General features: G+C 29.0%; 2 protein-coding genes and 1 non-coding gene across 4 annotated transcripts; all 3 read left to right on the forward strand.

The window, feature by feature from the left end:
* The first annotated feature begins 9,683 nt into the window (after nt 1-9,683).
* On the forward strand, nt 9,684-14,190 carry LOC127258191 (uncharacterized). 2 transcript variants are annotated; one of them, XR_007840237.1, is made up of 6 exons: nt 9,684-9,983; nt 10,955-11,273; nt 11,835-12,002; nt 12,437-12,681; nt 13,269-13,340; nt 13,790-14,190. XR_007840237.1 is itself a non-coding variant. In XM_051284941.1 (5 exons), the coding sequence occupies exons 1-4, from the start codon at nt 9,748-9,750 to the stop codon at nt 12,650-12,652; spliced, it is 939 nt and encodes a 312-aa protein (XP_051140898.1). In that variant the 5' UTR covers nt 9,684-9,747; the 3' UTR covers nt 12,653-12,681; nt 13,790-14,190. The 2 variants fall into 2 exon arrangements, 1 of the variants encoding a protein (XP_051140898.1); XM_051284941.1 differs by lacking the exon at nt 13,269-13,340.
* LOC127258185 (probable lysophospholipase BODYGUARD 4) lies at nt 13,949-21,526 on the forward strand. The gene is made up of 5 exons (XM_051284928.1): nt 13,949-14,095; nt 16,648-17,278; nt 18,694-19,049; nt 20,310-20,506; nt 21,080-21,526. Exons 2-5 carry the CDS (start codon nt 16,831-16,833, stop codon nt 21,399-21,401), a joined length of 1,323 nt encoding a protein of 440 aa, XP_051140885.1. The 5' UTR covers nt 13,949-14,095; nt 16,648-16,830; the 3' UTR covers nt 21,402-21,526.
* A 2,728-nt stretch (nt 21,527-24,254) lies between these two features.
* Nucleotides 24,255-24,327, forward strand: TRNAF-GAA (transfer RNA phenylalanine (anticodon GAA)). The gene has a single exon. It is a non-coding gene; the product is annotated as a tRNA-Phe (tRNA).
* The last annotated feature ends 12 nt before the right edge of the window (nt 24,328-24,339 follow it).

Genomic DNA, 24,339 nt, shown 5'->3' on the forward strand with positions numbered 1-24,339 from the left:
TTATGTACAGTGAAAGTAATAAAAATAATTAACTGAGATTTATACATATTGTAGATGGATTTTTTTTTTAATTAAATATATTGAAGGATTTGTATTGTGATTTTTTTATTTTAAATTTTTATTTGGGACATAATTTTTAGTTTTTTATTATATTTATATAATAATTATGTTTATAGTTTTTGAGTTTTTGGTAATAACTTTTTTTTTCCTATTATTGCATTTATCATATATTCTTATTTACATTAATGTATCTCTTAATTTTGCTTTAAATTTTTTATAATTTAAAAATACTATTGCATAATTGTAATAATTTTTATTAGAACATAAATTTTCAAATTTCAAAAAATACAATAATACAGTAAAAAATAACAAGTACACTAATGTGAAAAAAGAAATATGTCCTAATTTGGTAGACGTTATATATTATCTATATCATATTATTGTTTAGAGCAAAAATCAATTTTGGTCTCATTAAAAATTTTTTATCAATTTTAATCTCATTCAAATGAAAATTTATCAATTTTAGTCCCAAGTTGGTTGACTGGGATTGAATACGGTCGTGTTGGTTTGAACACGGCCGTGTTAGATGACTCAAAAGCTGACTGAGTGTCCCAGGCAGTCAACACGACCGTGTTGATTACCCTGCACTTCTGAACACGACCGTGTTCCTACCCGTGTTCTGAACACAATTATATTTCTGCCAAGGTTCTCAACACAGTCATGTTCTAGGCCAAGTTCCTGCCCATGTTCTCAACACTGTTCACGGCCATGTTCACGACCATGTTTTCAATATAATCATATTGTAGGTCATATTTATTATTATTTTCACTTTTTAGTTAAAATTATTTGATATATATATATATTTATAATTCAAGAAAAATATTTTTTACAATTATTTCATAATATAAAAAATAATCAATTTTTAATATTTTTAAAATATATAAAAATAATAATATATTAATATATACTTTTAATAATACTCTTCTGTTCCACTTACCATGTTCATATTGCCGTTTCTGTCCCTCCACATCTCATTTCATTTTTCTTTTTTGGAAAATAATTACACACTATTTTTTAATTTAATTTTTTTAATTTTAATTAAACTAATGAGTTATCTTAATCTTAATTTATAACTATTTATATTATATGATAATTATTTTTAATAATACATTCTTAATTATTTACTAATTATACTTATTCTAAATTCTCGTGTCTACAGTGACCCGGAGGGAGTATTATTTTAAAATATTATTTTGAATAATAAATTTAATCTATAATTTATAGAAATAATTAATTTAAAATAATATTTTAAATTTTTTTTACTATAAATTTTTAAAAATATATATAATGATGATTATTAAAAATATATATTAATATATTATTATCTTTATATATTTTTAAAATATTAAAAATTGATTATTTTTATAAATTATAAATTAAATTTATTATTCAAAATAATATTCCCTCCGGGTCACTGTAGACACGAGAATTTAGGATAAATATAATAAGTAGATAATTAAAAATGTATTAGTGAAAATAATTATCATACAATATAAATAATTATAAATTAAGATTAAGATAACTATTAGTTTAATTAAAATTTAAAAAATTAAATTAAAAAATAGTGTGTAATTATTTTTCCAAAAAGAAAAATGATATGGGATGTGGGATGGACAGAAACGGAAATGTGGACATAGTAAGTGGGACGAAGGGAGTATTATTAAAAATATATATTATATTATTATTTTTATATATTTTTAAAATATTAAAATTGATTATTTTTATATTATGAAATAATTGTAAAAAATATTTTTGTAGAATTATAAAAATATATATATCAAATAATTTTAAACAAAAAGTAAAAATAATACTCCATCTGTCTTAATACAATAGTCTTCTTTACAATTTTTGTCAGTCTCAAAATAATAATCTTATTTCCATAAATAATCATATCATCATAAAACTACACCTACTTTTTCATTTTTATTACACAATTGCCACTACTTTTTACACTAATACACTCACAAGAGCGAAAAAGTCTTTTATTTATACTTTTTACCAACTACCAATATAATATCAATATTCGTTAAATCACGTGTCCAACCCAATTAAGATTATATTTATGGGACGGAGGGGGTAATATATATGACCTACAATATGATTATATTGAAAATATAGTCGCGAACATGGCTTAAATCATGACTGTGTTGAGAACATGGGCATGAACATGACCTAGAACATAGATGTGCTGAGAACATGGACAAGAACATGGTTGTGTTCAGAACACGGACAGGAACACGGCCGTGTTCAGAAGTGCAGGGTAGTCAACACGGTCGTGTTGGCTACCTGGGACGCTCAGTCACCTTCTGAGTCATCCAACACGGCCGTGTTGGCTGCCTGGGACGCTCAGTCACCTTCTGAGTCATCCAACACGGCCGTGTTCAAACTAACACGGTCGTGTTCAGTCTCAGTCGACCAACTTGAGACTAAAATTGATAAATTTTCATTTGAGTTGGACCAAAATTGATAATTTTTTTAAAAATAAGATAAAAATTAATAATTATGATATTGAATGAGACAAAAAATAATTTTTATTCTATTGTTTAGCACACAGTTTTTTTTAAAACAGGGGATATAAAAACCTGTTTATGGTTTATTAGTATTTTTATGATATTCTGAACATATTATCTAAATAATATATTTTTTAAATTTGATACAAAATATTTTTAAATAGTGAAATGAGAAATATATTTACTTAAAATAATTTCTGTAATATAAATGTTAAAATGAAATTTTATACTCCCTCCGTCTCATTGAAAGGTTACAATTTTTCATTTTCGTCAATCCTAAAACAAAGTTATTATTTTCTAATTTAGTAATTGTACTACCTACTTAACATAATAAATATCATTTCAACTTGCAATATATTACACAGATGTCATTACTTTTATATTACACCATAGTAATAGGGGTATTTTTGTCTTTTTTACTACAATCTAATATAATATAATATTCAAAAATCTACGTAAAAAAACAAATGCCACCCTTTCAAAGGGATGGAGGGATTATTAGAATATTATGCAAATATAATATAATATATAAGAGGCTTGGTGTGAATTTGAAATAGAGCATTCTAAACATTACGAGGGTGTTTGGAAACAGTTTTTCGAAAAGCTTTTAGTTTATTGAATAATTTTTAGCTGTTTGATCAGTCAAAAGACTAATTTAGGTGTTTGGTAAATTAGCTTTTTGAAAGAATTTTTTGAACCCAAAAAGCTAATTTCTGAAAAGCTCATCTACCTAGCGTTTTGAAAGAGCTTTTTCATTTTAATTTTTGTTATTCCTTATTTACCCTTAAAACTTAATTATTTATTTTATACATATAAATATATTTTTATAGCAGTATTTATTAATTATTTTTAATATATTTAATTTATTAAATTTTATTTTTATTTTTTTAAATTTAAAATAATTACTATTATTAATAATTCCATATAAATTATTTTATTTGTAAAATATATAAGTTTTTAAAACTAAATCAAATAAAAAAACTAAGGTTATTAATTTATTTAGATATTAAAACAATAATTAACATAATAAAAATATATATATATATGAAAGATTTATTATTTTATATTTTACATAATTTTAATAAAAAATTATTAGTTTTTAGTATAAACAATTTTCTCAAATTTAAATAATAAAAATAAATATTTTATAATATTTTCATAATTTTTAATAATTAATAACAAAAAATTATCATAAATTTCAAACCAAAATGAATAAAATTAAGTATTTTAAAAAATAACATATCAATGTCCTTAACTCTCATTTTATGTATAAACAGGTAATGTCAAACCGTTATTTTACCAAACACTTTAATACAAACCGCTAATTAAATCAGCTAATCAAATCAATTAATTGAATCAGTTAATAGTTAACAGCTAATTGACAAACACACCCTAATAAACTAAAAAAGAAAAATTATAAAATATTTGAACTGTCTCAATTAAAATAGATAAATAAATAAAAGTAAGGGAATATGCATTTATTAAAAAATCTAGATATGAAATGATAAACTATAGAAAAAATACTAATAAACAAAACATTAATAATTTGTAATGCAAACAAATTTACTATAGTTTGTTTATATAATAGTATTTTTTATAGAGTGATTTCTCATAAATTTTTTTTAAAATTTATAATATATATTTTATTATTTATAATAATTCAATAATTGTCAACACAAAATATTATATTTTATATTATCAAAACAATTTTTTATACATAATATAAAAAATACATCAAAAAAAAATACATCAAAAAAAAAAAAAAAACAAAGTGAACAGACCCATTATTTTATGGATGTGATTGTATTATTTTATATTAAATAATGAATTTCGATTATATTATTTTATATTTTGTTACTTTTTAATTCAAATAACTTATAAAAATTTATTATGTTTTTTCACAAAATATAATACTATATTTGTCTCGTATAAAGAGTACTATTTGTTCTTTGCGTTATTGTATTTAACATTAAAAATATACTTATATTTATGGAATTTACTTCACAAGTGTCATTATATTAATATTAAAAATATACTTATATTTATAGAATTTACTCCACAAGTGTCATTATATTTGTATTAAAAGAGATTAATAGAAGTATATTTTTATATTTTATCTTGATTTATACTATATATAATATAATAATTCATATTTAAATATTATACGCAAAAAATCAATTGTACTGATAAAAATAATATAAAAATTAATATGCAAACACAAAATATCGAACTTCTCTTTTATCACATCATTCAAATAAAAAAAATATATACATTTTTTTTTTATCACATCATCTAATTACCGGTTTATTCTACCTTATACTATCCACTTCAGTTCCGTATCCAAATCCAATATTGCACTGTACGTGAGCCGGAGAGTATATATATATATATATATTTTATAAAGACAACAAAGTCTATATATACCAGAATATTTTTTGTTTGTATTTGATTTTTTGATTTTAAAATATAATTTAAGTATTTTATAAAGAATAAAAACATACTTTTTTCTATTAAATTCAAAATACTATCTTTATCATTTTTGTTTATCTCATTTAACATATTTCTTTTTTAATATAGTAAAATTATTTTATATACAAATACAAAATATTTATATTTTTACACAAATTATAAAAATATCGTTACTTTAATTGTACTTTGTAAGGATAAAAAAATCAAAATATATTATATATTTTCATTACCTAATAAAATATTATTATTTGTTAATTCACTAAAATGATCCATTTGGAATCTGACGGATGAAGTAATTTTTCTTTTAAGAAGGTGGGAAGGAAGTCCAATGCTTTCTTTCTTTAGACTTCAATCTTCATCATATATGGTAGCATATTTTGGGGAAAAAAATTTATACTCCTTCCATCCCACAAGAGTGATACTATTTTTCATTTTTGTCAGTTCCAAAACAAGGATACTATTTTCCATTTTTGTCAGTATCAAAACAAAGATATCATTTTCTTTTTTTAATAATTGTACGAGCTGAACTTCAAAAGCAAAAGCCTTGCAACATGCAATCCTAGGCAGCAATTTCCGGGGAGACTCCAACGACCACTGTTAACAAGAGGGGAAGCACTTGTACTTACCTAACATAATTAATATCCTAACAACTTCCAATATATTACACAAATATCATTACTTTTATATCACACAATCTAATAGGGACATTTTTGTCTTTTTAACTATAAACCAATATAATACTAATATTAAAAAATCTACGTGCAAAAAGTAAATGTTACTCTTTTTCCGGGACGGAGGTAGTATTCAACTTAAATAATACTTCATCCGTCCCTTAACAATCTATCTATTTTTTCATTTTGGTTCGTCCCCTAATAGAGTATAGATTTCCTTTTTTAGTAATTGTACTATTTACCTAACATTACAAATACTCTTTCAATTTACAATATATTACACAAATGTCATTACATTTATATCATACAATACTAATAATGTTAGTTTAGTCTTTTTACCTTTATTTCTGCTACATTCTAATATAATACTAATATTTCTAAAATTTCGTGCAAAAAACAAATTAATAGATAGATGCGAGACAGAGAAAATATATTTTATACTTTTCATACAATTCCTCGTACCACATATCAAAAATTAATTCATCTAAAAAACGTTGTGTGAATGGAGACGATATCTTTCTTACGGGTTTCGTTAATACAATTCATTTCACTAAGTTTTCATAAAACATAAAAATCACGCGTAGTTGCAACTACTTGGTTGTTCATGCCCGTCCTTTTTTTAAGGCATACCGTGCAATGCATGAGTTCATTTATCCTTACACTTTACAACAAAATGACCGAATAGATTATATACATAAGTACTTTCTTGAACTAACCCGAGCTCTACCACCTATATAAATATTGGGATTGAGCTAACTCAACACTAGTATGATATTGTCTACTTTGGGCCGAGCCCGCACGGATTTGTTTTTGGATATCCTCCAAAAGGCCTCATACTAGTGGAGTTCACTTGGGACTTATAAGGTGTGTAATTTTCTTCGGAACTTCCAATGTGGGATTTGGGTTTGCACCCCAACAATCCTCCCCTTGAACCTAGGACCAACAATGGACCTTCCCTGCCCATCTTGTACCGCCTATCACAAAGTGACCCGCTGCTTGACCACCTCAATCGGGACCGACCCAACACCGCCAGGAGACTTTCGACACAAGGCACATCCGCAGGTCACGAGGGCGAGCCCACCACCACAACTAATGTCCAATGCCACCCAATCCACTTCATCATCTAACCGGGCTCTGATACCATTGTTGAAACTGGGTCAACTCAACACTAGTATGATATTGTCCGCTTTGGGCTGAGCCCGCACGGATTTATTTTTGAATATCATCCAAAAGGCCTCATACTAGTGGAGTTCACTTGGGACTTATAAGGTGTGCAATTTTCTTCGGAACTTCCAATGTGGGACTTGGGTTTGCAACCCAACAATAATTGATATATCATGTTAATACTAAAATAATTAATATGTTAAGAAATGATTAGAATTAATCATGAATTTCAAATACAAAGAAATTTAACTTTAAATATACTATGGAGTCTAAGCATGTTTGGCTATTGAAGACAAGCTTGTCATTATCTTATTGGAGAGAAAATGAGAATGAGTCGAGAACCTGTTTGTGTTTTCTCGCATAATATTCAAAGAGAAAAATGCTCAACTCTTATGTTGTAATAGTTTGAGTTTACTTTTTGTTGAGGGAGAGTTTCCTCATTTATTTTGAGGGCTTTTTTTTTTTTAGAGAAATTTGTTTATGTATTGAAAGGTATAAATCTAGAAAAAAAATTGTGCATATTTTGGGTGGAAAACTGCTTGAAGCTTCTGGATTCGTTGAACCAAAGATGACATCCTAAGGAAGTTTTTGTAGTATGTTGTGTCGACGAACGCAGTGTGTTTGTTTGTTGAGCTTGTAGGAAAGAAATTCCAAAAAGTGTTGAAGGAAGAGAAGGTGAGTTGTTAAGATAGACACCCTGCGTCAAAGCACAAACAAACGGAGGTTGCGACTTTGCATGTGGTAGGAAAATCAATGCATTTAAGTTGAGTGTTTGTAGTTGCTGATTTGTAGAGTTTGTGTGTAGTTTACTGTCTCTTGCTCTTGTAATAATATAATGGAATATCCTTGGGTTGGTACCCAAACGTAGTAGAGTTGAGGGCCGAATTGATTAAATAAACACTGGCGTGCTGTTCTTTTCTTTTCTTTTACGCAATCATTTTTGTGGTTTGTTTGTCATTCAAATCACAATCAAACGACATCATCTGAACATAACAAACATTTAGTGTTTGTATTTCATTCCACTGCATTATTCATTGGTGTTCAGAATTGTATTTGAATGTGTAGAAATACATCATGTAGAACGTCATTTGACTTCATATGAACATAACAAACATTTATTGTTTGTATTTCATTCCACTGTATTATTCATTGGTGTTCAAAATTATATTTGAAGGTGCTGAAATACATTATGTGGAACGTCATTTTCGATACCTTGTGAACTTAATAGTGATATTTTGAATTTGAAATTGAAATCAAGCACACCATTTATTTGCTATATAGTATATATTACTAACAATTTACTTTTATTCAAATAAATTATGGTAAATCATTATTATTTTTTTTTTCATAACTATCCCCTTATTTTGAAATAGTTTAGCAAGTAAAAAGTTTTTACACATTTTGCCTTCCGATCCCAGAGATGCCTGCGGGCACCCACATGACACGCATGAGGACAAGTGTCTTTATTACTTTTTAAATTTTTTAAAATACATTAATTTTAAAAAATAAAACTTTAAAAATATAGTATATTAATTTTTTATAAAATTATAAAAATAGTTTATTTTTATTTTTTTAAATACATCAATTTTAATAAATTTAAATTAAAATGAAATTTTCATATGTACGTCAGGTGACTCTTACTTAGCGGACACGCGTCCTCCGGCGTGCCACGTGAGAGTCACACAGGTATTTCCCGCACCAGAAGACCAAATGCGTTAAAAACTTTTATTTACTGGACAAACTCTCGTTACGAAACTAAAATAACAAAAATTAAGAGTTCATTTATATACTCCCCTCGTCCCAATACAATAGTTTTGTTTACTATTTTTGTCCCAAAACAATAGTCTTATTTTCATAAATAGTCATATCACCATAAAACTACCAATACTTTTTTATTTTTATTACACAATTACTACTACTTTTTATACTAATACCCTCACATGGGCAAAATAGTCTTTTATCCATACTTTTTACCGATTACCAATATAATATCAATATTCTTTAAATCTCGTGTCCAACCCAATTAAGACTGTATTTATGGGACGGAGAGAGTATAAAATTTTGATTTTCTGAAAAAATAAAAAATAAAAAGTTAAATATTTGATAGGTTCATTTTGTATTTTTCTTTTAGTGTAAGTATTCTTTAATTAGATATAGAAAAATTTCTTGTAATGTAACAAATACTAATCTATATCTTTTGAATGGTTAGTTTTTCTGTGAATATATTACTCATTCCGTCCGATATACCATGTCCATGTTGCCGTTTCTGTCTGTACCACGTACTGTGTCATTTTTTTTTTGGAAAATGATTACACACTCTAATCTCATTTTAAACTTTTTAATTTTATTTTTTTAAAATTTTAATTAAACTAATTAGTTATCAGAATAATTATTTTTAGTTATACATTATTAATTACCTACTAATTACATTTCTTCTAAATACCGTGTCTACAGTGTAGCAGAGACACAGTATGTGAGACGGAAGGAGTATGTTATAATATAATGAATAATATTTTATGTTAAAATTGTTTAATTTTTTTAATGCATAATATATATTATATTGTGTAAATATGCTGATTATAAAACTTTGGCAATAAAAAAAGCATATTAATTTTTTTTTTTTTACGTGAATGATACTTATTTATCAATAAATAATTAATATATATTATACATGTTTATTATTTTTATATTATTTATACATTAATATTTATTTTATTTATACCAAAACACAACACAAACAAACCCTACTTATTTTTATTTATTCATATAAAAAAAAAAAAGTTGAAACATAAAAAACATGGGGTCCAAACAAACACTTAGCCATAAAATTTACAGATAGAAATGCAAGCTTGCTTTCCTACACTGATTCACTAATGGCTTCTGCCTTGTCTTCATCTGCTGCTGCTATTCTGGCGTCTGCTTCTTCTCCAAATTCAATCCTCAATTCATCGCCACCCAAATCTCTCTTCAATTCCACATGCCCCCAATTCATCGCATTAGACACACAATCTGCGTTGTTGGCAGGTGCGCTACGGAAATTGAATCCCTATGTTCGTTCTCTTCGGCGCGACGAGCCTTGTTCTATTTGCTTCTCCCGTGTTGTTTCCAGGTACGTTCTGGATTTTGGATTCAATTGAAGTTTATGGATGGAAATTGGAATGGTATATGTTGTTAGGCAATGAATGGTGTGTTGCCTGAAACTGCACTGAAATTGAAGTGTGAGAATCATCATAGTCATTATCGTGATTCATACTTCTTGTTGATTGATAGATTTTCTTAGATGTTACCTTCCGGCGTGGATTTTTAATTAACTGTTATTGAGGACATCTTGCTGCAATGATCCTTCTACTGTTTGAAGCATTTGTATTTCTGGTAGAATAATCTGTAGTTGCTTTTCCCAACATTTCAAAACCTTCCTTTTTAATCTGTTAATACGTTAATTTTTTCGTGGTATCGTTGTTGCTGCTGCGTATGGGGGGTGTGAATCTGAATTGAGTTTGAAACTTTGGAATTTTGAGTTAGAACTTTAGACTTGAGAGAATTCCTTCGAATTTGATTCCAATTTCAATGATTGTGAATTGGAAAAAAAGGCAATCTAAACTTAACAGTTGACAATTTTTTTAAGGATTTGCAGTTTGAGCAATGAGTTCTAGAGTTTTGTTGGTTCAAAAGGGTAAAAATCGGCAAATTTGAATAATTTATGTCCAATTTTAGTGTTTTGAGCTCTGATTGATTGCATTTTGAATTGGTGACTTCTATGATGTATTACATAATATTTTTCATTTTTAGATATTGTAATCATGATTGAATTCAAAGTTAGATTTCAGAAATCCTATACTTGAGTTCATTGCAGGATTTGAAAATGGAGAAATCAATTTTTGCTCTAAATTTCCAAAATTTCAACTTCGAATTTCTGAACTCATGTTGTAATCTATTAGTAAATTGAAAATTTTGATATTGCCATGCATTGATATTGATCTTTTTGATAGTTGAACTCTGAACTGTACATTCGACAACTTTAGCATACAATACGTATTTTTTACCTTAGAGTGAAGTATGATGCCTTAACACATTGCTTAGGTTAACTATAATAAGGGCATATGGTGGGAGTGATTCGGCGAACACTCCAGATAGGAAAGATGAAGAGGATGATGACCAAAGAGAAGAGGTTTTGTACGATACACCGCCAAGTTATGAAAGTTATGGTGATGGAGTTGAGATAGCAGTGGAAAAGATAGGCAGGAACCAACGGAGAATTAGATCAAAGGTAGCCGTGCAGGCCAGCCTTCAAACAGTTTGGGATATATTGACTGATTATGAAAGATTGGCTGATTTCATTCCAGGTCTAGCGGTTAGCCAGTTGCTTGAGAAGGGAGAAAAATTTGCTCGACTCTTTCAGGTATACTGATTAAAAGAGATGAGCATTGAGTAAATCAAATCCCCAACTTTCATTTTTGTCCGTGTCTTCGATTATGAATTGTTTTGGTTGTGACAGCATGCTTATCTTCAGCTCTTTTGTTGCATCACTCATGACGGAGATACCATTCTCAACTAACTATTTTTTGTTTCATCGACTATTTACTATATTTCCTATTTGTATACATGCTTATTATCTCCGATGCATGTCTGTTATTTTGTAAAACCTGTTTGCCATACTTTCGTCTACATATAAGTGACATTAGTGGACACAATGTGTGGTCTTTTGGTGTTTTGAGGTAAAATATTTGTTGGATGTGATGGTTTGGACAAAAACGTATGTTAAGATATAATGATTTTTCAGGAAAAATTGAAGAATTAATAGTACTAAAAAAATAAAAACATAGATAAGAAAAATCAAAGCCAACAAATCCCAATTTATAGTACCATATTAAATGACTAATTTACCTAAGAATTTATGCTAATAGAGAAATGTCCATTTATATGTTATTTATTTTTATTTTCGAACTCATTCATGCAACAGGTTGGTGAGCAGAACTTGGCATTTGGCCTGAAATTCAATGCAAGAGGTACTATAGATTGTTTTGAGAGAGATGTGCAGACACTTCCCTTTGGCCAGCAGCGCGACATCGACTTTAAGATGGTTGAAGGTGACTTCCAACTCTTTGAAGGAAAATGGTCAGTCGAACAGGTGAAAATTTATATTGTTTCCATTCTCATCTTGCATCATTATATTTTATGTCTCCTAATAAATAGTAAGACAAACTTACCTTTTTTTTAGTGTTTAACTACGGAAGAACAAAAAGGTTTGTATTTTGGAGAGTTTGGCTGTTTTGTGGTGTTTCACTACAATTTTTTGGAAAATATGTTTAGATGTGATGTTTTAAATATAAGATACGTGTTGAATATGATGTTTAAAGTTACGGATGCGATGTGTTTTAGAGGGGAAAAATATTTAATTTAGATAGATTCCTATGTGTGAAAAACACAAACAATTTCAGCATATGTCTCTTGAGTGTAAATTTTATTGCATCTAGATCAATTTGGACATTCTCTCAAATTCTGTATTGCGCTGTATCTCAAGAGTTCATGCGATATATATGACAAATCTTTGAGTTCTTTTAGGAGACGAAGAATCTGAATGGTGGAGATTTACGTAGTGATTCCAATATGGATCAAGAATTTCAAACAACACTTCACTATGTTGTTCGCGTTAAACCTAAAGTCTGGTTGCCTGTGCACCTTATTGAGGGTAGACTCTGCAAGGAGATAATGAAAAATCTGTCGAGCATACGGAAAGAAGCTGAGAAAGCTTTCCAGACGACACAAACGGCACTATAGACAGACAGTCGAATCTTTTCCCATGTCTTGTAAGTATCGTCTACCGAATTTCTTGGATATTCAAATCTCCGGTATTTGTTTAGCCCGAAAAATCTCTTCATTATGTCGTAAAAAACCTTTTAGTGTGATGGAATCTAATACGTTGTAAAATATAAATTTGTATTGAATAGAGAAAATGACAAACAATGAAATGTCTTCCATCCCAACAAAAAGGTCGATTCTCAAATACTCTAAATGATCCCTAAGACTTGTGACTCTAACCTATTTAAAGACTTTTTTATCGGACCCTATTGGTTCAATAATCTTATTATTAGACCCAACAATAGAATTAAATATAAAATCCAAAAGGCTACGAATCCTGTGCTGATCCGGCCAAGTCAGCATGGTGCTGATTTGACCGTATCAACGTATATCATATACATAACCAATATATATTTACTTATAGTACAACATATGCTGAGTTATAATATAACATATGTTGAATTATAATATAATATACGCTGTATTAAAATATGCTGAGATATGTATAAATATATGTTTATTGCCTGTGTAGCATATGTTGATCTATGCCAAATCTAAAATAGTCTAATTAAAGTGCTACTATCAACCCGAGTAGGTTGCTTCCCTCCGGATTCGCCGTGAGTAAACCACTGGCAATTGATCCTCCCGACATTGTTAAGATTCGTCGGTATGAAATCATTTGTGTTTTAAATTAAGATAATTTTAAGTTCGTGTCGATGAAAAAATTGAAAATGAACAAAATAAAATGATGAAAGTTGTATTGATCTTGTGCAATAATACCTTTTCATTTTGGCACATAATGTAACTTTGGTGATGCTGATTTGCTCCAATGAGGCTATAAAACATAAGCACACGGAACAATATACGAACATATTTATTGTGTTGAGATCAATGATATGTGTTGTGTGGACAATTATTATGCCATATATGTTTATATGTTGCATTTGTATTATATTAACATCAATCGCGTGCTTTCTGTCGTTGTATTGTGTTCAACATAGTAACTACAAATGAACTTTGCTGAGCTAAAATATCAGCATTCATGGCGCGACAATTTCCCTCGACTTCTGTATATTTATTTCCATTTACTTTTCTTCTTCGATGATCTTGCTGCAGTGGAAAGATTCAAATATGCTTCCGGGAAGATTGAAGACGCAGCCTCGTCTTGAAAGATCCTTCCTTAGCTTCTTTCAGAAAAGAAACATTCTTAATTTCCTCGACTTATGCAAGAATTTAAGGATGTCTCACATTGTCTTGTCCCCGACTGGCTCCATCCTGGTACGTGTCTATATGAAACTCAATCTATAATGTATTGATGGTGTTGTTGCTGCGCAGGAGTACTCTTGCCTGCAATGCTGGATTTGGACAGATGCATCGAATTTGATTGCGTTGCACGCTAGATCGAGACACCGGATTCGAACGGTAAGTATAGTGTTACAATTTAATTTTGAAGAAAAATGCTAGATGTTGTGTTGTTGGCCGATTCAACTATTTGGTTATGCAAGTTTATTCGAAAATTTGATTCGATTCGGCTAGTTAAATTTGAATGTGTTATTGAGTTGATTCAAAAATATAAAGGGTGTGATTGTTTGTGGGTTTAGATTTTTTAATAGTAAAATGTTGAATTTGAACCGTTGTTTAATGTGATATAAGCAGTAGATGTGATGTTTTGAATGTAAAATAAATTTTTAGTATAATATTAAAAAAAGATGTGATATGTTTAAGGATGTCAACGGGGTGGGTTCGGGACTGGTCTGCAGGCCCCGAGATCTGCCCCGCTAGAAAATATTAGGCTCCGAGACCCGCCCCGCCCCGCTTCCACCCGGCTCCAGGACTCGGGCCAACTAATAAATATTTTTTTAACAATCGAATACTAAAACAAATAGCATTAAAAACAAAAAAATAAAAATAAAAATAAATCTAAAAATAATCAAATATTGATCCATAAGAATAAGATAAATAAATAAATAATATATTTTTATTATATAAATATACATATATTAGGTATAATAATTTTAAAAAATTATTTGAAGCAGACAACTAATTGAATTTTATATTTAAAATTATTTAAGTAAATAAATAATATATTTTTATTATATAAATGTACATATATATTAGTTATAATAATTTTAAAAAATATCCGGGTTCGAGTCCGGGCGGCCGGATTTAAAATTTTTAATCTACAATCCGCCCCGAAACATATTATTTAGACCTGAACCCGCCCTATTAAGAACGGGTCCGGGGCTAATCCGTCCCATTTGACATCCCTAGATATATTTGAAGGAAAAAAAGAATTTGAATAGCAAAAATATGTGATAAAATCTAAAAAAAACCAAAGCTTTTTAGTGAACTAAGAGTAGGTTCTAGTCGATAAGAGTAGGTTCTAGTCGATAAAGAAGGATGTATATTATGTGAAATTTTGCTTTCTAGTTCAAATATTGTTAGTTGTTATTAGCATAATCTTATATATATATATATATATATATATATCTAAGTTTAAATACTTCGACCTTATGTTCTGAAGATATTTATTTTGCTATTTTCGGCCACATAATCAGATGTTCATTTTCATTTTTAATAAATATATATTCTATTGCACATTATAAATATTTTAAAATTTTTATTAATTTTTTTTAAAAAATTATTACATTAAGGTAAGATAATCTTGTATGTGTGAGAAGTACAACTAATTATAGTTTAAACAATTAGATTAAAAATAATAATATCAATTTATAAAAAAATACAAAAGAATATATTATTAAATTATAAATTAAAAATAATAATATCAATTTCAGAAAAAAATGCAAAAGAATATATTATTAAATTATTAATTAAGAAAAAAAAATTGATATAATATTTTTAAATATAAAATAAAATTTGAATATAATTGATTAGTTGGGTATGATTTTGGTCGCATTGGATGGATTAAAAATTATTTGACTCAATCTCACTTAAGGTGCGGATAATCTTATGGGATTATCTACTTTTAAATAGAATTATTTTAAGTTCAATTGTTTTTTTTTTTAAAAAAAAACAAAATATTAAATATTTAATGTGAGTTTTATAAAATAATACTCCCTCCGTCGCAGATACATGTCCACATTGTCGTTTCTATCTGTCCCACATGTCATGTCATTTTTCTTTTTTAGAAAATGATTACACATTTTAATCTAATTTTATATTTTTTAATTTTATTTTTTTTAATTTTAATTAAACAAATTAGTTATCTTAATCTTAATTTATAATTATTTATATTATAGGATAATTATTTTCACTAATACATTCTTAATTATCTACTAATTACACCCCTCAACCGTGTCTACAGTGCAGCACCCCTCTTAAAATAACAGTGTCTACGATGTAGCAGATACGGTATATGAGACGGAGGGAGTAATAATCATTCAATTTGATATTTTTTTATAAAATATTTATTTTTTTATAGTACTGTATATCAAAATCATATTACTAGTTTTTTTGCCCATTGATCCACAATTTTATCATCATTTTTTTTCAATAAATAATAATAATTTAGTATTTTTTTTTTTTTCAATTACATAATAAATTATATATAATACTTACCATATTTTAATCTTAAAACTCGTTATCTTTTAATTTATGTATTAATCAAAAAATTTCATGTCGGCAATGAGAGTATTAAATACCCATTTTATATTTAAATTTTTGTAATAATATTGATTTAAATAACATCAATAAATTATTTAAATATAATATTTTATTATTCGAAATTCAAATTTAAAATCCGAACCTTTCACAAATATGCCTTTAATGTCGCCAAATCCAATAAAGATGGAAGAGCATGTTTGGAATTCTAGAACACGGCCGTGTTGTCTAGTTACTCATATAGTATATAAATGAAGATGGAAAAGCATGTTTAGAATCGTAGAACACGGCCGTGTTGTCTAGTTACTCATACAGTATATAAATGGTAAACTGCAATAAATTCTGGAACGCAGAAGAAGAGCAAGCAAGGAAAGCACAACAATGGATTTTGTCATCATCTCTAATGGCAGACGTGTTCCAACAACAGCCATCTTTACCTTCTGCTATCATCCTCTTCTTCTTCCCCCAATTTCGCCACAATTCTCCTCAATTTCGCCTCTTCCCCACTCAAATCAAAATAAAAATCAAATCCACCAATGGCGGCGCCACTCTCCTGCCGCAGATTCCTCACAATCGTTTCAAAATCCTCCGTTTCTCTGATAAGCGCAATCGTATTTGCTTTTCTGGACGCACTCGATGCCGTAATGTGCTTGTTCTTCAGAGTTCTGGACGAGCTATTGGAAGGAGAGTCCTCTCCCTGCTACTGTTCTGCTGCGAGGAAAGGGGATCGCGTTGAGAAGGAGATGTCGGAGAGCCTTTTTGGGAGGGGGAACATGATTAGGGATTTGGTAGGGAGAATTGGGGGCGGGAATTGGGGATTTGGATTTGGATTTGGTGGTGTGGGCAAATTAGGGAAGATCAGATGGTCTGATTGTGGATGCAGTTCGTGCGTTTCGTGGATGAGAATAAATGGGGAAGATGATGATGATGATGATGATGATGATGAATACAGACTGCATTTGGTCGTTCAGCAGCCGGAAAGAGGTAGCAATGCTTTACATTTATTTTTATATTTATTTATTTTTTATTTTTTTTGGTTTTACTTTGAATTGATTATTGTTGATTTTGTTGAAAATTTGGAGTTGATTTGATTTTGGTTTGAAATTAATTTGAAAATGAGTGTTATATTTCCCCATCTCATATTTATTTATTTATTTTTTTTTTTTTCACGGAATTTGGGACGCAGTATAAATAAAGGTAAAAAAGATTAAACTATTCTTACGATATAAAAGCAATGACATCGTCATAAAAAAATGAAATGAATATTTTGTTACTAAATAGACTAAAATAAAAAAAAAATTGATAGATTATTAAGGGAATGAGGGAATAATATTTTTACATGATAATTTGTGAGAGAAAGCAATGTAATTTTTATTAAAAAGTGAAGAGTGAATAATATTATTTTAAGTTTGAAATAAAGAAAGACCAAATTTAAGAATAAATAATATATTTTTATTTGAAAAATGAAAAATTTGAAAAAAAAGAAAAAAAGAAAACTTGTGAAAAGAAACAATGTTTTTTTATTAAAAAGTGAAGAGTGTTAAATAAAAAACAACAAACTTGTGAGAGAAACAATGCTTTGAGGGCTATATTTATTTTTTCTAATATTTGAATATTAATTATTATATATATATATATAATTCTTAGAATATTTGATTTGATATTTTATGAAAAAATAGATATTTATATGATTTGTTTAAAAAAACTTATTGCTAAATAGTGTTTACTTAAACTCTATCAGGTTTTTAATGATATTTATGGGAAGTCGTACTATCCAAATTAACTATTTCACCTAAAATATCATGCTCCCTCCGTCTTGAAACTAAGTACTCATTTGCTTTTTGCACCTAGTTTTAAAAATATTAGTATTATATTGGGATATAGTAAGAATAAAATAGAAATGACTAAAATAACCTTGTGTGATATAAAGGTAATGACATTTGTGTAATATATTGTAAGTTGTAAGAGTATTTGTAATATTAGTAGAAAGTACCGTTGCTAAAAAAAAGAAATGGATACTTTGTTATGAGACGGACTAAAATGGAAAAATAGATACTTTGTTATGGGACGGAGGGAGTAACTTAAAATGCGCGAAAAAAGAAAAAAGAAACATCATGAGCACACACAATGTTTTCAATTCTTTCTGTTGTAAAATATTTTTTCCTCCTAAAAAACTTAAAAAAACGTTCGAAATTTATTAGATAACATAATTTCATATATGTTTATCTAACATATCTTGTGATAGCAATTATCTATTTATCTTGTGATTATGTGCGGACGAATGTAGTTTCTTGTGCTTGAATTAATCATAATCACACATAGCTTCTCTCAAACCAAAATCTAAAAAACAGAACTTTTTTGGCCCTCTGACTTACCTATTAGAAGTTTTACATTGTCAGCTATGCAGGAGAATGACTCCGGCGACGCTGCAAATGTGCAAAATGTAATATTTATCCACGGCTTTCTCTCATCCTCGACTATCTGGAAGGAAACTGTGTTTCCTAACCTGTCTGAACTTTCCAGACAGAGCTACAGGTTATTTGCCGTTGATCTTTTAGGCTTTGGAAGAAGTCCAAAACCGAGGAATTGCTTGTACACGCTTAATGATCACCTAGAAATGATCGAGAAATCGGTTATTCTTCCTTATCGGATGAAGTCCTTTCATGTGGTGGCGCATTCCATGGGATGTGTTATTGCACTTGCACTCGCGGCTAAGTACTCAGCGTCCGTTAAATCAGTCACTCTAATTGCGCCGGTAAGTGATACTTTCAATATAAGTATATTTAGCGCACTTCTCTTAACATCGGTATGGATTTTTTTGGAGATCTTCTATAATCTTTTGTTGTTAGAGTGATAATCATTGATGTGCTGAATTTAATTTAAATTATGGTATTCGAATAATATAGAAGTTATTTTGAACCATTTAAGGAATTTGTTGTTCTGGCATAACTACAACAAATTTTTTATCGGAGAATGATACAGAAGATTAAAGATTTGTTTTATTTGTGCTGCAAATTCGCAATAAATTGGTATCAAAGCTTTGTGCAATTGTTTGACTGTTATGGTGAAAATTTATGACAAATTAGTTGAATTCATTGTTAATTAAGTAGAATATTAATCTAATGATATTTAGCTAAATTTTTATTGTTCATCTGTGGTTTATAAAAAATCTGCATTATTCCCTATTTTAGAAGATTTATTATAATATTTTTGAAAGTACGACGAATCTCGTACAATTTTTAGAGAATTTTATGCAATGCTTTTCAAAACATGAGGGAACATCGTCAGTATCTAAACCATGACGAAGAATTGTACAAACTTTCCAAATTACATCCGGATTATTTTTGCCATGATGATTTAAATAATGTGATTTCAGAATTGGGCGTTGTTGATCACATTTTCAATATGATTTAATTGAACTTTTAAGCTTAATATGATTAAACAGTATTGGGTTTGTTCACTGTGTTTTTGGATGGATGTGTTTTTTATGTTAGGTATAGAAAATTGTGTTAGTAATATAAAAAATAATATTTTGCGTTGAATTGTTGATTTTTTTGTAAAGATATAAAATACATATATTACGTGTGTATTTTGTATTTTTTTAAATAATATTTATAGAGAATCGTTTTACCTAAAAATACTAAGCGAACAAACCCATTATGTTTAATTCAGTCGTTATTAACTGATATATCTTCATAATTGTTCTATCCAACGGTACGGAAAATATGTCAAACCATAATAAAGATTAGCTGATTAACATTGGAACAACATAAGATATATGAGTTGCATAATAAAATATAATGAACCTCATACGAGATTGACTGTGCCAAATAATTATCTCCGATTGCTTTGTTATTTATGTTGGTTTCATAGAGGGATTCTATTTTCAAATTTAGTTCGTACCTTATAAACTCGAAAACTTTTGTATCACTTTCAATGGAAAACTTATGATGCCAATTTCATCGGGATCTTCGCTTAACTTGCATCTTATGTAATTTTTTGTTTCGGATTTCAGCCTTATTTCTCATCTTCGAAAGGGAATGCTAGTTTTGAAGCACTTAGACAACTTGCCCCTAGGCGAGTATGGCCACCATTGCTCTTTGGTTCAGCTTTTATGACATGGTACGAGCACCTTGGCCGGTGCGTGTGCTTCTTTATTTGCCGCAACCATAGGCTTTGGGAATGGTTACTAAAACGACTCACTAGAACAAGGTAGCAACACCTCTTAACTTTTCTAGCTTCGATTCGATAGATAGCTATATATGTGTGTGCGTGTTTTTTTATAAGTATATAAAATGTCGTTATGTAAATTTTATTACATAATTTACTTTCGTGTTAGTGAAAAATATATGCAAGATATTATGTTGGGATTTTGCTTAATACAAGGATGGATTATACAAGAAATTTTAAAGTGAATTTAGATCGATAAACATGTTACCTAATCCTTTCTGAATGTAATACTTTACTAATTCTAATATGATAAATAAGTTTAGGACTTCTACTATAGTCGTAGTAGAATTGCTATTGAGATTTTGAATAATTGTTTGACGTGATATAAGTAGACATTGATGTAATATTTTAAATGTAGAATTAAATTTTAGTTTAATATAAAAAATAAAATAGGTATTAAATGTAGAATTACTTTCCATGCACATATATATAGCTTTGGCGCGAATTTATTGTCATTCTATTTTGCGCATATTTGGAGGCAAATGATTTCAATACTCCCCGTAAAATTCTATGGCAATCGGTTATAAATGTTTTGTGTCGACTCTTTTCCTCCAGGGAACTCCATTTCTTGATAACCGATTTGGCGCTCCACACTCATCACTCGGCATGGCACACTATGCACAATGTGATATGCGGAGGCGCAAAAATGCAAGACGAGTACTTGAAAGCTATCATCAATGGTGGCGGCGTTAGGGTTCATGTGATACATGGAACGAATGATCGAGTAGTGCCGGTGGAGTGCAGTTACAATATGAAAGTGACGGCTCCGGCAATCGAGCTAGAAATAGTTCCGAATGCCGATCATAACAGTGTGATTATGGGCCGAGGAAAGGAGCTTACAAAAAGGTTAGAGGGCCTGTGGGCTTCGACTCTGTAATTCTTTATAGTTTGATTTTGATAAGTTTGCTCTGTTTATCCGGCATTTTTCGTATAAGGAATTGTGTTAAAAATATATAATATAATATTATTTTAAATTGAATATTTGATTTTTGTAACAGAGTATTTAAATTTTTTTGAATTTATTTTTAGTGTGTGGTAGAGAATCTAGTAAAAAATAGTTATTGCGGTTTTGCAGTATATTAAAAACACTAATATTTTTATTGAGTATAAAAAAAAAACGATGGGTAGGGTTTTTAAAAATGGGCTATCAAATTAGGTTAAAGAATGATGCAGAGTTTAATGAGCTTGTTAACAGTAATATGATCTTAAAATGAGAGTCCGAATATAAATCTGAGCGCGGTTAAGGAAAGGGCTTCCTCGGAAAAAAACAGAGATCGGGCAGGATAAGGTCGGGCACAGAGGTCAGGCATAGAGATCGGGCGTGATAAGGTAGGGCCCGGAGCTTGGGCGTGACAAGGTCGGGCGCAAAAGTCAAGCACAGAGATCGGGTGTGATAAAGTCGGGCCCGGAGCTTGGGCGTGATAAGGTCGGGTGCAGAGATCGGGCGTGATAAGGTCGGACGTTAAGATCGGATTTGATAAGGTCGGGCACTGAGGTCGGACGTGATCAGGTCGGACTCGGAGGTCGGGCGTGATAAGGTCGGGCACTAAGGTCGGATGTGATCAGGTCGGGTACGGAGATCGGACGTGATAAGGTCGGACGTTAAGATCGGATGTGGTAAGGTCGGGCGCGGAGGTCGGATGTGATAAGGGCATTGAGGTTGGGCGTGATCAGGTCGGGCATGGAGGTCAGACATGATAAGGTCGGATGCAGAGATCGGGCGTGATAAGGTCGGACGCGGAGGACAAACCTGATAAGGTCGGGCGTTATATAGGTCGGGTGAAATGAGGTCAGACAAGTGGAAGACAGATAAGAGGAGACTGAGCAGCAGGTGTGCAGGTAGGGTGAAAAAGTAGTTTTCGGGCGGTTGAAGGAAGTTTCAACCGATGAGCGGATACGAAGACACGACTTGGTAGTGTCAGTTGACATCAAATTCAAGAGAATTGCTTTTGGGATCACCACTTTACTTTTTAGTCTGTAGTATTTAATTTCCTATTTTACTTATGTATCCTACAGTGTCTAGAGATTTCTTAATCTCATGCATTTATTTTATCAATTTCGAAGATAATTTCTATCTTCGGATTTTACTTTTTTATTGTTGAAAAATTACATCAACAATTTTATTAATTAATGAAAGTGTGTAAGAGTTTTTGATTTTTTTTCCCTTCGACTTTATGTATAAAGTAAGGGTGGGCGTGTATGTTTGGAGGTTTGGATTTTGAGTTGGGATTTGAATAGTAAAAATTTTGAATTGAAATATTTGTGATATGATGTTTTGAATATAAAATTGATTTTTAATATAATAAGTACTACCTCCGTCCACCGACTTTTTGCATGTTAATCTTTGAATTTTAATTATTATATAAAAACGTAGTACAAATTAAGAAAAAACGACAAAAATACTTTTATTGGTGTCTTATAATACTAATGTAATGATATTTGTATAAAAAATTATACAAATATAAATATATTTTTAATGTTAAAAACAATGACGCCAAATGCAAATGGATAGATCGGCGGTGGACGGAGGTAGTATAAAAAATGAAAAATAGGTATTTAATTTTATGTTTTTGAGTAAAAAATTGGGTGAATAGTGTATCTTGGGGAAATTCTCAAACAAACACACCATGTATGTATATGTAATGATATATTTGTAATTTATGTAAAAATTAAAACTATTTTGGTAATAGTGTATGATTGTTTTTTTCTAAAATAGAAAAGAAATAGTTTGAGATGTGACGAGCGTAAATAGTAAAAAAAGTACTTTGAGACGGAGCATAAAATATTATTTTTTGAAAATTACAATTTCGAAAAGTTCTTGCAAGAACAGACCGATAGCAATGTGTTTTTGCGCAATTGTATTTTAAAATTAAAAATATTATTATATTTGTACAGTTTACTTCAAAAATATTATTGTATTTGTATTATAAGAGACTAATAAATGTATTTTTGTCATTTTCTCTTTATTTGTATTATATTTTGATATAATAATTAATATTCAAATATCAAAACAAAAAACTCTTGTGTAGTTTGTGGCTTGACGGAGGTAGTATTATTTTACCTTATTGTTCGTTATTATTGACAATTTGCTATAAGTAGTAAATTAAAATACTATTTTTTTTTAAAAAAATAATTATATATTTTAATTTTATAATAAAAATCATTTTAATTAAATTATTTTAATTTTAATATAAGATTATTTGTATTATATAATAATTATTTTTATTAATATAGAGTTTAAATATTTAATAATTATATTTTTAATTTACAGAAAAAAAAATTAATATACTTTTAGAACTTAAATAGAATAAAAAGAAATTAAAATGATATCCGAACGAATAAAGCCTTATATTGTTGTAATTATTTTTTTTGTTCTATTAATTAATAATCAAAATAAAGGTGGAGAGTGTTAGCATGAAGATATGAAGGTCATGTTTTTTTATCCATGTTAGTCATAATTTGTTTTTTTTTTATTTTTTATTATTATTATTTTTAAAAAAAATTATACATTTTAATTATATTTTATAATTTTTTTATTTTATTTAAATTATTTAATAAATGCGGAGATAGTTCAGTTGGGAGAGTATCAGACCGAAGATCTGAACATTATATTGGCACATAGGTAATATTATATTTCTATTTTCATTTGTACCTAATTCGTTTTTTAAATAATTATATATTTTAATTATATTTTATAATTTTTACATTTTAATTAAATTATTTAATAAATGCGGGGATAGCTCAGTTGGGAGAGCGTCAGACTGAAGATCTGAAGGTCACGTGTTCGATCCACGTTCACCGCACATAACTAATAT

This window comes from Andrographis paniculata, unplaced genomic scaffold (assembly GCF_009805555.1).
Source record: "Andrographis paniculata isolate CXL003 unplaced genomic scaffold, ASM980555v1 Contig14END, whole genome shotgun sequence".
Classification (NCBI taxonomy): Eukaryota; Viridiplantae; Streptophyta; class Magnoliopsida; order Lamiales; family Acanthaceae; genus Andrographis; species Andrographis paniculata.